General features: G+C 38.2%; 1 protein-coding gene across 3 annotated transcripts in view; it reads left to right on the top strand.

The window, feature by feature from the left end:
• DDX50 (DExD-box helicase 50) overlaps positions 1–7,409 on the top strand; it is a 38,700-nt gene extending 31,291 nt beyond the window's left edge. For all 3 annotated transcript variants that reach the window (XM_087432107.1, XM_004427049.2, XM_087432108.1), the window contains one exon: positions 6,909–7,409. In XM_087432107.1, coding sequence (XP_087288233.1) covers positions 6,909–7,187 — 279 coding nt within the window. In that variant the 3' untranslated portion in view covers positions 7,188–7,409. The remainder of the gene's footprint in view (positions 1–6,908) is intronic.
• Positions 7,410–13,339: the final 5,930 nt, after the last annotated feature.

Genomic DNA, 13,339 nt, shown 5'->3' with positions numbered 1-13,339 from the left:
AAATTTTACCTTTTGTCTTCTAAATATTTTGAAATATAAGGTTCATACATTGTAATTTGATGTTTCTTAAGTCTCTTTTAACCTATAGATTCTTCTTCCTTTCTCTCTCTTTTTAAAAATTTTCCTTGTATTTTATCTGTTGAAGAAAGAAATTGTCCACTAGATTCCTACAGTGTAAAATTTGTCTATTGCATCCCTGTGCATATTTATGTACATATTTTGAAACAAGAATGGAATTATTCTGTTTAATAATTCTTTTTAAAAATGCAGAGTATATTGTGAACACATTTCTTTGTCAACTATATACTTATTTTTTTATTATTATTATTATTTTTTTTTTATTGTAACATTGGTTTATGACTATATAAATTTCAGGTGTACATCATTATATTTCGATTTTTATATAGATTACATCATGGTCACCACCCAAAGACTAATTACAATCCATCACCGTACCCATGTGCCTAATCACCCCTTTTGTCCTCCCCTCTTCTCCTCTGGTAACCACCAATCTAATCTCCATCTCTATGTGTTTGTTGTTTTTATCTTCTATTTATGAATGAGATCATACAGTATTTGACTTTCTCCCTCTGACTTATTTTGTTTAGCATAATACCCTTAAGGTCCATCCATGTTGTCACAAATGGCAAGGTTTCATCCTTTTTTATGGCTGAGTAGTATTCCATTGTGTATATATACCACATCTTCTTTATCCATTCGTCCCTTGACGGGCACCTAGGTTGCTTCCAGGTCTTGGCTATTGTGAATAATGCTACAGTGAACATGGGGTGCATATATCTTTATGCATTTGTATTTTCATGTTTTTTGGATAAATACCCAGCAGTGGAATAGCTAGATCATATGGTACTTCTATTCTTAATTTTTTGAGGAATCTCCATACTGTTTTCTGTTGTGGCTGCACCAGTTTGCACTCCCCAGCAGTGTATGAGAGTTCCCTTCTCTCCACATCCTCTCCAACACTTGCTGTTTCTTGTCTTGTTAATTATAGCCATTCTGACAGGTGAGGTGATATCTCATTGTCGTTTTGACTTGCATTTCCCTAATAATTTGTGACGTTCAATGTCTTTTCATGTGCCTGTTGGCCATGTGTATATCTTCTTTGGAGAAATGTCTGTTCAGATCTTTTGCCCATTTTTTAATTGGGTTGTTAGTTTTTTTGTTGTTGAGATGTATGAGTTTTTTATATATTTTGGATATTAACCCCGTATCAGATATATGGTTTGCAAATATCTTCTCCCAATTGTTAGGTTGTCTTTTCGTTTTGTTGATGGTTTCTTTTGCTGTGCAGAAGCTTTTTAGTTTGATGTAGTCCCATTTGTTTATTTTTTCTGTTGTTTCCCTTGCCTGGTCGGACATGGTACTTGAAAATATGCTGCTAAGACTGATGTCAAAGAGCATACTGCCTGTGTTTTCGTCTAGAAGTTGTATGGTTTCAGGTCTTACATTCAAGTCTTTAATCCATTTCGAGTTAATTTTTGTGTATGGTATAAGATAATGGTCTAGTTTCATTCTTTTGCATGTGGCTGTCCAGTTTTCCTAGCACCATTTATTAAAGAGACTTTCCTTTTTCCATTGTATGTTCTTGGCTCCCTTGTTGAAAATTAGCTGTCCATAGAGGTGTGGGTTTATTTGTGGGCTCTCAATTCTGTTCCATTGATCTCTTTGTCTGTTTTTGTGCCAGTACCATGCTGTTTTGATTACTATAGCTTTGTAGTATCTTTTGAAATCAGGGAGTATGATACGTTCAGCTTTGTTCTTTTTTCTCAGGATTCCTTTGGCTATTTGGGGTCTTTTGTTGTTCCATATAAATTTTAGGATTCTTTGTTCTATTTCTGTGAAATATTTCATTGGAACTTTGATAGGGATTGCATTGAATCTGTAGATTGCTTTAGGAAGTATGGACATTTTAACTATGTTAATTCTAACAATCCATGTGCATGGAATATCTTTCCATTTCTTTGTCTCTTCAATTTTTTTCAACAATGTTTTATAGTTTTCAGTGTACAGGTCTTTCACCTCTTTGGTTAAATATATTCCTAGGTATTTTATTCTTTTTATTGCAGTTGTATTCATAATTTCTCTTTCTGCTACTTAGTTGTTAGTGTATAGAAACACAACTGATTTTTGTATGTTGATTTTGTTTTTGTTTTTTTTTTAAATTTTTTATTTATTGCAGTAACATTGGTTTATAACATTGTATAAATTTCAGGTGTACATCATTATACTTCTATTTCTGCATAGATTACATCATGTTCACCACCCAAATACTAATTATAACCCATCACCACACACATGTGCCAAATTATCCTTTTTGCCCTCCCCCCTTCCCCTCTGGTAACCACCAATCCAATCTCTGTCTCTATGTGTTTGTTTATTGTTGTTATTATCTACTACTTAATGAAGGAAATCATACGGTATTTGACCTTCTCTCTCTGACTTATTTCGCTTTGCATAATACCCGAAATGTCCATCCATGTTGTCACAAATAGCTGGATTTCATCGTTTCTTATGGCTGAGTAGTATTCCATTGTGTATATTGTATGTTGATTTTGTATCCTGCAACTTTACCATATTCATTTATTATTTCTAAAAGTTTTTTGGTGGATTCTTTAGGGTTTTCTATATATAAAATTATGTCATCTGCAAATAGTGACAGTTTCACCTCTTCCTTTCCAATTTGGATCTTTATTTTTTTATTTTTTGCCTGATTGCTCTGGAATTGCTCATTCCAATACTATGTTAAATAAGAGTGATGAAAGTGGGCATCCTTGTTTGGTTCTGGTTCTTAGAGGAATTTTCTCCATTGAGAATGATATTAGCTGTGGGTTTGTCATATATGGCCTTTATTATGTTGAGGTACTTTCCTTCTATACCCATTTTATTCAGAGTTTTTATCATAAATGGATACTGTGTCTTGTCAAATGCTTTCTCTGCGTCTGTTGAGATGATCATGTGATTTTTATTCTTCATTTTGTTAATGTGGTGTATCATGTTGATTGATTTGCGGATGTTGAACCATCCCTGCATCCCTGGAATAAATGCCACTTGATCATGGTGTATGATCTTTTTAACGTATTGTATTTGATTTGCTAGTATTTTGTTGAGGTTTTTTGCATTGATGTTCATCAGTGATATTGGCCTGTAATTTTCTTTTTTTGTGTGTTGTCCTTGCTTGGTTTTGGTATCAGGGTAATGTTGGCTTTGTAGAATGAGTTAGGAAGCTTCCCCTCCTCTTCAATTTTGGAAGAGTTTGAGAATGATAGGTGTTAAGTCTCCTTTGAATGTTTGGTAGGATTCACCAGGGAAGCCATCTGGTCCTGGACCTTTATTTTTTGGGAGGTTTTTGATTACTGTTTTGATCTCCTTACTGGTGATTGGTTTGTTCAAATTCTCTATTTCTTATTGATTCAGTTTTGGAAGCTTGTATGATTCTAAGAATTTATCCGTTTCTTCTAGATTATCCAATTTGTTGGCATATAGCTTTTCGTAGAGTTCTCTTATAATCTTCTGTATTTCTGAGGTGTCTATTGTAATTTCTCCTCTTTCATTTGATTTTATTTATTTGCACCTTCTCTCTTTTTTTCTTGGTGAGTCTAGCTAAAGGTTTGTCAGTTTTGGTTATCTTTTCAAAGAACCAGCTCTTCATTTCATTGATTTTTTTCTATTCTTTTTTCCATCTCTGTTTCATTTATTTCTGCTCTGGTTTTTATTATTTCCTTCCTTCTACTGATTTTGGGCTTTGTTTGTCCTTTTTCCAGTTCCTTTAGGTGGACTGTTAGAATGTTTATTTGAGATTTTTCTTGTTTGCTGAGGTAGGCGTGTATTGCTACAAACTTCCCTCTTAGAACCACTTGTGCTGTATCCCATAAATTCTGGCATGTCTTATTTTCATTTGTCTCCAGGTATTTTTTTATTTCTCCTTTGATTTCTTCATTCACCCAGTCGTTGTTCAGTAGCACTTTGTTTAATCTCCACATATTTGTGGCTTTTCCTATTTTCTTCCTGTAGCTGATTTCTAGTTTCATACCCTTGTGGTCAGAAAAGATGCTTAGTATTATTTGTCTTAAATTTTTTTTTTCTTTTTTTTTTTTATTGTGAAGTTTTTGTTGTACATTATTGTTTATCAGTCACGATATAAGTGCATCCCTCCACCCCTTGTGCCCCTGCCCCCCCCCAGCCCCTGGTAACCACCAAACAGTTCTGTCTGTCCGTGTGTTGGTTTGTCTTTCACATATGAGTGAAATCATGCACTATTTGTCTTTCTCTTTCTGGCTTATTTCACTTGACATAATACCCTCCAGGTCCATCCATGTTGTTGCAAATGGGACGATTTTCTTTTTTTATGGCTGAGTAGTAGTCCGTGGTATATATATACCACATCTTCTTTATCTAGTCATCAATCGAGGGACACTTGGGTTCTTGGCTATAGTGAATAATGCTGTGATGAACATAGGGGTGCATAAACCTCTTTGGATTGTTGATTTCAGGTTCATTGGGTAGATAGCCAGTAGTGGGATAGCTGGATCATAAGGTATTTCTATTTCTAATTTTTTGAGGAATCTCCATACTGTTTTCCATAGAGGCTGTACCAGTTTGCATTCCCACCAGCAGTGGATTAGGATTCCCATTTCTCCACAGCCTCTCCAGCATTTATTGCTGTTTGTCTTGGTGATTATAGCCATTCTAAGGGGTGTAAGATGATATCTTAGTGTGGTTTTGATTTGCATTTCTCTGATGACTAGTGATGTTGATCACCTTTTCACGTGCCGATTGGCCATCTGTATATCTTCTTTGGAGAAGTGTCTCTTCATTTCCTCTGCCCATTTTTTGATTGGGTTGTTTGTTTTTTTGTTATTCAGTTGTGTGAGTTCTTTATATGTTATGGAGATTAATCTCTTGTCAGATATATGGTTTGCAAATATTTTTTCCCAGCTGGTAGGTTCCCTATTCATTTTGATCCTGGTTTCATTTGCCTTGTAGAAGCTCTTTAATCTGATGAAGTCCCACTTGTTTATTTTTTCTTTTGTTTCCCTTGTCTGAGTAGACATGGAATTCAAAAAGATCCTTTTATGGCTGATGACAAGTAGTATACTACCTATATTTTCCTCCAGGAGTTTTATGGTTCCAGGTCTCACCTTTAGGTCTTTGATCCATTTTGAGTTAATTTTTGTGTATGGTGAAAGAAGGTGGTCTACTTTCATTCTTTTGCAAGAGGCTGTCCACTTTTCCCAGCACCATTTATCGAAGAGACTTTCCTTTCTCCACTGTATGTCCTTAGCTCCTTTGTCAAAGATTAGCTGCCCATAGATATGAGGTTTTATTTCAGGACTTTCAATTCTGTTCCATTGGTCTGTGTGTCTGTTTTTGTACCAGTATCATGCTGTTTTAATTACTATTGCTTTGTAGTATGTTTTGAAGTCAGGGATTGTGATGCCTCCAGCCTTGTTCTTCTTTTTCAGGATTGCTTTAGCTATATGGGGTCTTTTGTTGCCCCATATGAATGTTAGTATTCTTTGTTCTATTTCTGTGAAGAATGTCCTTGGGATTCTGATGGGGATTGCATTGAATCTGTAGATTGCTTTAGGTAGTATGGACATTTTAACAATGTTTATTCTTCCAATCCAAGTGCATGGAATATTTTTCCATTTCTTTGTGTCATCATTGATTTCACTCAGTAATGTCTTATAGTTTTCATTGTATAGGTCTTTCACATCCTTGGTTTAATTTACTCCTAGATATTTTATTCTTTTTGTTGCTGTCTTCTTAAATTTTTTGAGACTTGTTTTGCAGTTATTTTTAACAGCTCTCTGGCATTTGGCCATATGGGTGGCCAACTTTCCTTAATCAGTGTCCTATTTTCTGACATAGGTTATTTCCAATAACATACTATTATAAACAGGTCAGCCCTGAACATTGGTATAGCTATTTATGCACTGCCATGTTTAGCTCTTTTTTTTTTTTTTAAAGATTTTATTTATTTATGTTTTCCCCCCCAAAAGCCCCAGTAGATAGTTGTATGTCATAGCTACACATCCTTCTAGTTGCTGTATATGGGACGCGGCCTCAGCATGGCCGGAGAAGCAGTGCGTTGGTGCGCGCCCGGGATCCGAACCCAGGCTGCCAGCAGCGGAGCACACGCACTTAACTGCTAAGCCACAGGCCCGGCCCAACCATGTTTATCTCTTTAAGGTGAATTTTTTAAGATGCCTGCTTGGCCAAAGGTCTGTGCATTTTTAAGGCTTTGGTCATATATTGCCACAGTGGTGTGTGGGGGTGTGTGTCTCTGCTCACTTTTACCAACAAGGTATTTTAATATGAACTTTCCTTAGCAACTCATGATCACAATGTAGCACAGTTACTGTAGCAGGATATGACATAGTGATGCTCTTATGAGCTGCTGATTTGTGTATCTTGAGTTGTTTATTCTGATACCAAATTGTTTCCAGTGGCTACATTTTTTATTCCCTGGCTGGTGTTGACAGGTTGTTAATCTTCATTATTAGTTCTCACTTCTTGCTTCTGTCAATATACCTACTGAATGCAATGCACTAGTTATTAATGGCCTATTTGTTTTCTTCTGAGAAACCAGTGCTGTTTTTTAGAATGTATAATTTATACATTTATACATGAATTTAGAGTCTCAAAATGGGCCTCCGAGCTTCTACTGAGGCTAAAACTTAGGAACTTTAATGAATGAGCTTTGAATATGTTTTTGTTTTTGTTTTTTTTCTGGTTTTCAATTTTGTTCCCGATACTTTGAATTTAATGGATAGATGGCCCTTAGCTAATAGATAATGGATATGAAAAAAGAGTTTCCTATACTCCTATATGCTTATCTTATGGTTTCTATTTTGCATTTATGTTAATCCTGTAAATTCCCCCAACAGGCAGAGTGGCATGATTCAGACTGGATACTCTCAGTGCCAGCCAAGTTACCTGAAATTGAAGAATATTATGATGGAAACACATCTTCTAATTCCAGACAGCGCAGTGGCTGGTCAAGTGGCCGGTCGGGCAGGTCGGGCCGGTCAGGTGGTCGATCCGGTGGCCGGTCAGGTAGACAGAGTCGACAGGGGAGTCGGTCAGGAAGTCGACAAGATGGTAGAAGACGAAGTGGGAATAGAAATCGATCAAGAAGTGGGGGCCACAAACGGAGTTTTGACTGAGAATTTGATAGTTAATCTACCAATGTGAGCTTGCCTGTTTCTGCCTAATCATGTACATTATCCACCAAAAATTAGGTCATCATAGTTGAGGTATGTGTCTGCTATTTGCAAAGAAGTTGGTCGTATTTTTTTAAAAAGTATTTCACAAGAATGGTTGTAAACAAGTCTACTTATCCAGTTATACCTTTGAATAAAAAAACCTCCTTTTATTGTCTCTTTTCACTATGCGTTAAGAATTTTGTCAATGTAATCTTTTAAAATTTCTTCTGAAATGTGGTAGTCAAGTTAATCTTACTTAAGGTTACTTGCATTTTACAAAATGTGGTGTATTTGTATTCAGATCATTCCTTCCATAGGATATGTGGTAGAAAATAAGAAATCCCTTCCACATTAAAGGGCTGTATAAACTGGTGACATGATTGGTTAGGTGTAGCATTTTAAATTCTAGATATAGTTAATTAAAAGGGTGTGCAAACAGTGCACACTCAATAATTTATTCAGCAGATATTGGTTGAATGTCTACTCTGTGCCCATAACTTTACTAATCACTAGAGATATAGTGGTGAACAAGGCACAGTCACTATCCTCAAGGAACTTAGTCTAAAGACAAGCAATTATGAATGAGATTAACACCTAAAGGCTAAAATGAAGGTAGGTATGGAATGCTAAGGACTTAGTTGGGGTATGCCTAACCAGTTGTAGGAGTCAGGAAGGCTTTTAGAAGAAGTGATACCCAAAAGGAGAAGTAAAGCAAAAGTATCAGTTAATCTAGCCAAGTATATGTGTTTGGTGGGAGGAGGAGTTTAGAAGGGAGAGGGTTTGCAGGCAGAGAGAACAGTATATGCAGAAACCCAGAGGCAAAGAAGACCATGGTAAGTCTGAGGACCTACAATTAGTTTGGTATGATTTGCATGATAGGCAGAGGACAGGAATAAGAGAGAGGATTTAGTATTTAACGGGGGCCAGATTTTAAAAGCTTTGTGTGCATTGTAAAAGAGTTTAAATATTCTCTTGAAGACAGTGAGGAACCATTAAAGGGTTTAAAATAAGGAGTAACATGATGAGATTTGTGTTTTAGAAAGATTACTGGCTATACTGAGGAGACTGGATTGCAGAAAGGCTAGACTGGAGGTGAGGAGACTTCTCCAGATGCTGTCAGAGTAATCCAAGGTAGAGGTGGTGGTGGTCTGCACTAATGATAGGTAACACATTTTGAGTGATGAGCACTGAGGCACTTGAGAGGTTGTTGCTTGTCCATATCACACAACTGGATAATATGTAGTGGAGTGAGGATTTGAACCAAGATAAATCTAGCTTTTGAACCAGCACTCTTAACTACTGTGCTAAATAGTGGCAGTGAACATTGAGAAACATGGATAGATTTCCGAGGTTTTTAGGAAATAGAATTGTTAGTACTTTGAGTTGGAAGATGAGAGAGAGGCAGAAGAATGAAACCTATGGGCCAGCACCATGGCTTAGCGGTTAAGTGCGTGCGCTCCACTGCTGGCGGCCCGGGTTCAGATCCCGAGCGCGCACCGACACACCGCTTCTCTGGCCATGCTGAGGCCGCGTCCCACATACAGCAACTAGAAGGATGTGCAGCTATGACGTATAACTATCTACGGGGCTTTGGGGGAAAAAATAAATAAATAAAATTTATTAAAAAAAAGAATGAAACCTAGAGTTTTGTCACTAAGATAAGGTACAAGGGCAAAGAGCAAGTGAAGTTATGTGGGGAGGGAGTGGGAATATGGTTAGTTCAGGATTAGATATATTTTAGTGTTGAGTAGCCCATGAGATATGTAAGAGGAGACAAACAGTAGGCAGTGGAATATATAGGTTTGTAGCAGGAGAGAGGTCTATCTATTCTAAAGATCTGGGACTAATAAAAAATGGTAATTGTAGTTAAGGTAGTAGATGAGATTATCCAGGGAAAGTATAGGAAAAGAGGACAGAAGGGAACCCAGAGGCACACCAATGTAGTTACTGCATAGCAGAGGAAAGGGGATGCCATTGAGAAGGGATGATGATAAGAGGGCAAAAAGCCCGGAAGTGTGAGGCTTTCAAAGGAACTGGAAGACGATCCTGAAATGGCCACTGATTTTGGCAAAAAGGAGACGTTTGACATGGGGAGCAACAATATTAATAGAGTGTAAGAGTAGACGCCATTTAGCAGTGGGTTCAGCAGGAAATGGGAGTTAAAGTCGTAGGGACAACAAACATGAACAGTCTTCTAGAAATTGGGCTGTGAATAAGGAAGAATAAGTTAAAGCTGGATGTAGAAGAAAGGACAGGAGGTTGCAGTGAGAATTTTGTGTGTGTGGTGGGGGGGAGATGAGGGAAATTTGAGCATGTTGAAATACTAATATGGGAAGGAGCCAGAAAGGAGGGAGGGGGAAAAAGAAAATATGATGGAGCAAAATCCCTATGAAAACCCAGAGGGATGAGATCAAGCACACACTGGAGATTTTAGCCTTAGGTGGCAGAAGCACATCTCTAACGTCTTGTCAGGAGGAAAGTGATTATCATGTAGGTGAGTTTGCAGGTGTCAAGGTAAAAAGCTGAGAGAGTGCCTGTCTGATGTCTTCTATTTTTTTCTGTAGTATTCTTGCATGGTCATCTACTGAGGGTGAAGAAGGAAGTAGTAGGTTAGGAGACTTGAGGAAAGTGGAGAAATGCTGAGGTATCAATTATTAGAACAAGATGGAGAACTCACCAGGCAAACTGAGGGTCCCAGGCAGCTTTGGGGGTCCAGTTGAGATTAGAGACTAAATCTGTAGTGGCGGCAGTTAGAGTGATTGAGTGATTTCCTATAGCAACACTCAGCTTTCTGTTGTAGGAATGGAGATGGGAGACAGTTGATTGAGGGTTGGGGTTTTGCTCTGAGATGAAAGGATGACAAGGTGAAGATGTTAAGGACTCTGCAAAAGTGATTTGAGTAATGGTCCATGGAGTCCAGACTGCCTAGGGGTTGAAGTGGAGATGGGGTTGATAAGAGGGAGAATGTAGAAGGGGCAAGGGAATAAGGTCAGTAAGGGCTGTCTGAATTTGAGATTTCACAAGTGGAGCAGTTGGGGAGGAGAAAGGTGCAGAGTACGGTAGTAGGTTGTTGGGGGCAAAGGTTATTTCAGTTGAGGTGGTCCAAAAACCGAGACGCCAGGTGTTATATGGGTGATTTTCATGGACAATGAAGTCTCCTAGAATGAAGACAAACCAAGACTAAGGAGGGAGAGGAAGACTAAGCCAGGTGCCAAAATATCAATGAATGGGGGAGGTTGGTAAATTACCTGAGTTAGGAGGGGTATACGGTGATACTACCACCTACCTTCAAAGGGACAAGGGTATTCACATGAAAGTGAAGGAGTAATAGTTTAGAAATGGCCTTGAAAAAAAGAGGACACTGCTACCAGGGTACATAGAGTGTGAGGGAATGAGCAACATATGTGTGAGAGAGCTACAGGGGAAATATTTTTCAGGAGAAGCCAGATTTCAGTTAAGCCAAGGAAGGAGAAAGGACTCTCAGTGCTGGATTGAGAAAGGGGGAAATTTTGATTATGGGGAACGGCGTTCCAGATAACTATGACTCGGGGGAAAGAATCTCAGTTGGCTGTGCATTTGAGTAATTGTGAGCTCTGGATTTATAACCAAGGTGAAGTAGGGGCTCCATTCCTACTAAAGTGCATGAGTTAGAATATGCTGTCTTCAGTTAGAATATGCTGTCTACCTACAATGACCCAGGCACTATGTTTGGGGTACAAAGGTGAATGGAGTACCCAGTCTCTGCACTCAGGAACTCAGAATCTAGTGAAATAGATAGACACATAAACTTAGGTCCATAGCAATGACTAAATGCAATGATTTGAGAGCTCTGCACAAGGGCACCCAGCCCAGCCCAGGAATGGGGGTGGGGATTCAGAGAAAGCTTTTTGGACATGATGACTGAACACGAATTAAGTCAGGTAAAAGAAATGGGGATGTGGGAATGGGCATCCAGGCAAAGGTACAGAATAGCTAATAAAACTGTTAACAAAGTCTAAGTATGGTAAGCTAAGTAGCTCTTGTTGCTGGGATCTTCACTATGAGGAAAGCAGTGGTGAAAACATGGCAAGAGTCATATCTTGGAAGGTTTCTTAGGCCTTGTGTTGGACAGCCATTGAAGGGTTTCAGGGAAGAGAGTGAACAAGATAAGCACGTAGCTAAATTCCAGCAGGGTGGAGATGGATTTAAGGGGTGCACTAGCTAAAGGCTGGCTTCTCTATTAGCAGGGAAAGTGGAGCAAATCCTAACAAGATTAAATAATAACTTTCCATATCTTCTGGAAGGAGGAACCGGGGCAAATTCCTAACCAAATTCTCAGCTTTGGGCTGCAATCGGCCACTTATCTTTACTCCTTCCTCATAAAGCCTAGCACCTTCATGACTCCACTTTTGGCTCTTCAGAGCCTCCTGTTTGGTACTCTGTGCCTAGTGTGGTCACTTAACAGCTATTTGAACTTGAATCAGTTACCCTGATCTTCAGTTTTTGAATTTGTAAATAATATCTTTTATTCCCTTCAGCATTAGAAATTTGAATAATGAATTCACATTTTGGTGTGAATGTCCAAGAGCCTCTTCTCACATTGTTTTTGTTTTGTATATTTTGGGGGTAGTGCTTAATAAGTTTTTTAAAACCATATTCCTTTTTTTAAATATTAGTAATATATGTCCATTGTTGAAAATTTAAAAAAACGCAGAAGCAAATGGAAGAAAATAAAAACCACCCATAATCACATCACTCAGAGATAATTACTGCCAACATTTTTGTTGTGTAGACTTTCAAATTCACTGCATGTATGTGTGTGTGTATACATACTTTTTGAAATAGAAATTCTCCCAATTTTATGAAAACATATTACATCATCTACATCAGAGGAAACTGGTCTGGCAGAATCAATATTCAAGCAAAACTTCACATTTCCTATCAAATGTATATAAGACCCATTTCTTATACTTGTTACTGAGTTTTATACTGATGACTAGATTTAATACAGTAATTTGGCCACCTTTGAGCCAAAAAGGGCCTGTTGCATGTTTCTTCTTGGAATTTTGGCCTCGTGCCCATGTGTAGGAATGTTAAAAAGGAACTTACATACTTTATAAGCCTTGACAACAATTTTCCATTTACTCTCTTGTTGAACATCTGTTGGTAATAAAAATGTCCCTGTACTGTTTATAGCAGTTATCACCTACAGCAGTATCACGTAGTTTTGTGGTTTATTAACCAGACTTCAGGTTCCTAATGCCAGGATGATTTAATTGCTTTCCTGCCTGGGCATATAGCTAAAATTTATTTCAAGGGGTTCCTTCCCTCCCCTGACTCCCCACATTGCCATTTTAATGATCGATCAACATTTAGTGACAGGTTACTATGTGCCAGGCACTGTCTGAAGTCTTAAGGATACAAGGATAGATAAATTAAGGCTCCTGGCTCAAGGATGTCACAGAGTTAAAGCATTGTATATTTACATAAATTTATCTGTTAAATTGAGACTGTGAAACATCAATAGTTCGTGTGAAACATGAAATTTTTCCTTTAAATGGTCAGACCTGAGGTTTTTTTGTTTTCTTTTGCTGAGGAAGACTGGCCCTGAGCTAATATCCGTGACCCTCTTCCTCCACTTAATGTGGGACGCTGCCACAGCATGGCCTGACAAGCAGTGCGTTGGTGCATGCCCAGGATCCGAACCCTGGCTGCCAACAGTGGAGCGCGGGCACTTAACCGCTATGCCACAGGGCTGGCCCGACCTGTGAGTTTTAATAGCTCTCATTTATTGTGCTCTATGTGCCAGGCACTGCTAAACCCTTTTCATTCATTATCTTAATTTTCTCAACCGAAGAAGTAGGCTTTGTTATCCCCATTTCATGCATGAGAAACTCAGGTTCAGATTAAGTAACGTACAAAAATCACAAAGCAAATAGTGCAGGTTTTCAAAGCCCGGCCTGATTTCAACCTATTTTTAAAAAAAGATTTTATGATGAATTGGCTCCCAATTCTTTGGATCACTAGTTCTTCACAGGAAGTTTAGCCACGTTGTCACAGATCATTCAATGGACCACTCCTTCAACTGCTTGAATTAGTATATTGTCCAAATTATGCAAGACTAAGAGCTGTAT

This window comes from Ceratotherium simum, chromosome 6 (assembly GCF_057802395.1).
Source record: "Ceratotherium simum simum isolate JZ-2026a chromosome 6, ASM5780239v1, whole genome shotgun sequence".
Taxonomy (NCBI): domain Eukaryota; kingdom Metazoa; phylum Chordata; class Mammalia; order Perissodactyla; family Rhinocerotidae; genus Ceratotherium; species Ceratotherium simum.
Note: the sequence above shows the minus strand (reverse complement) of the source record. Positions and strands in the feature narration are given on the sequence as shown.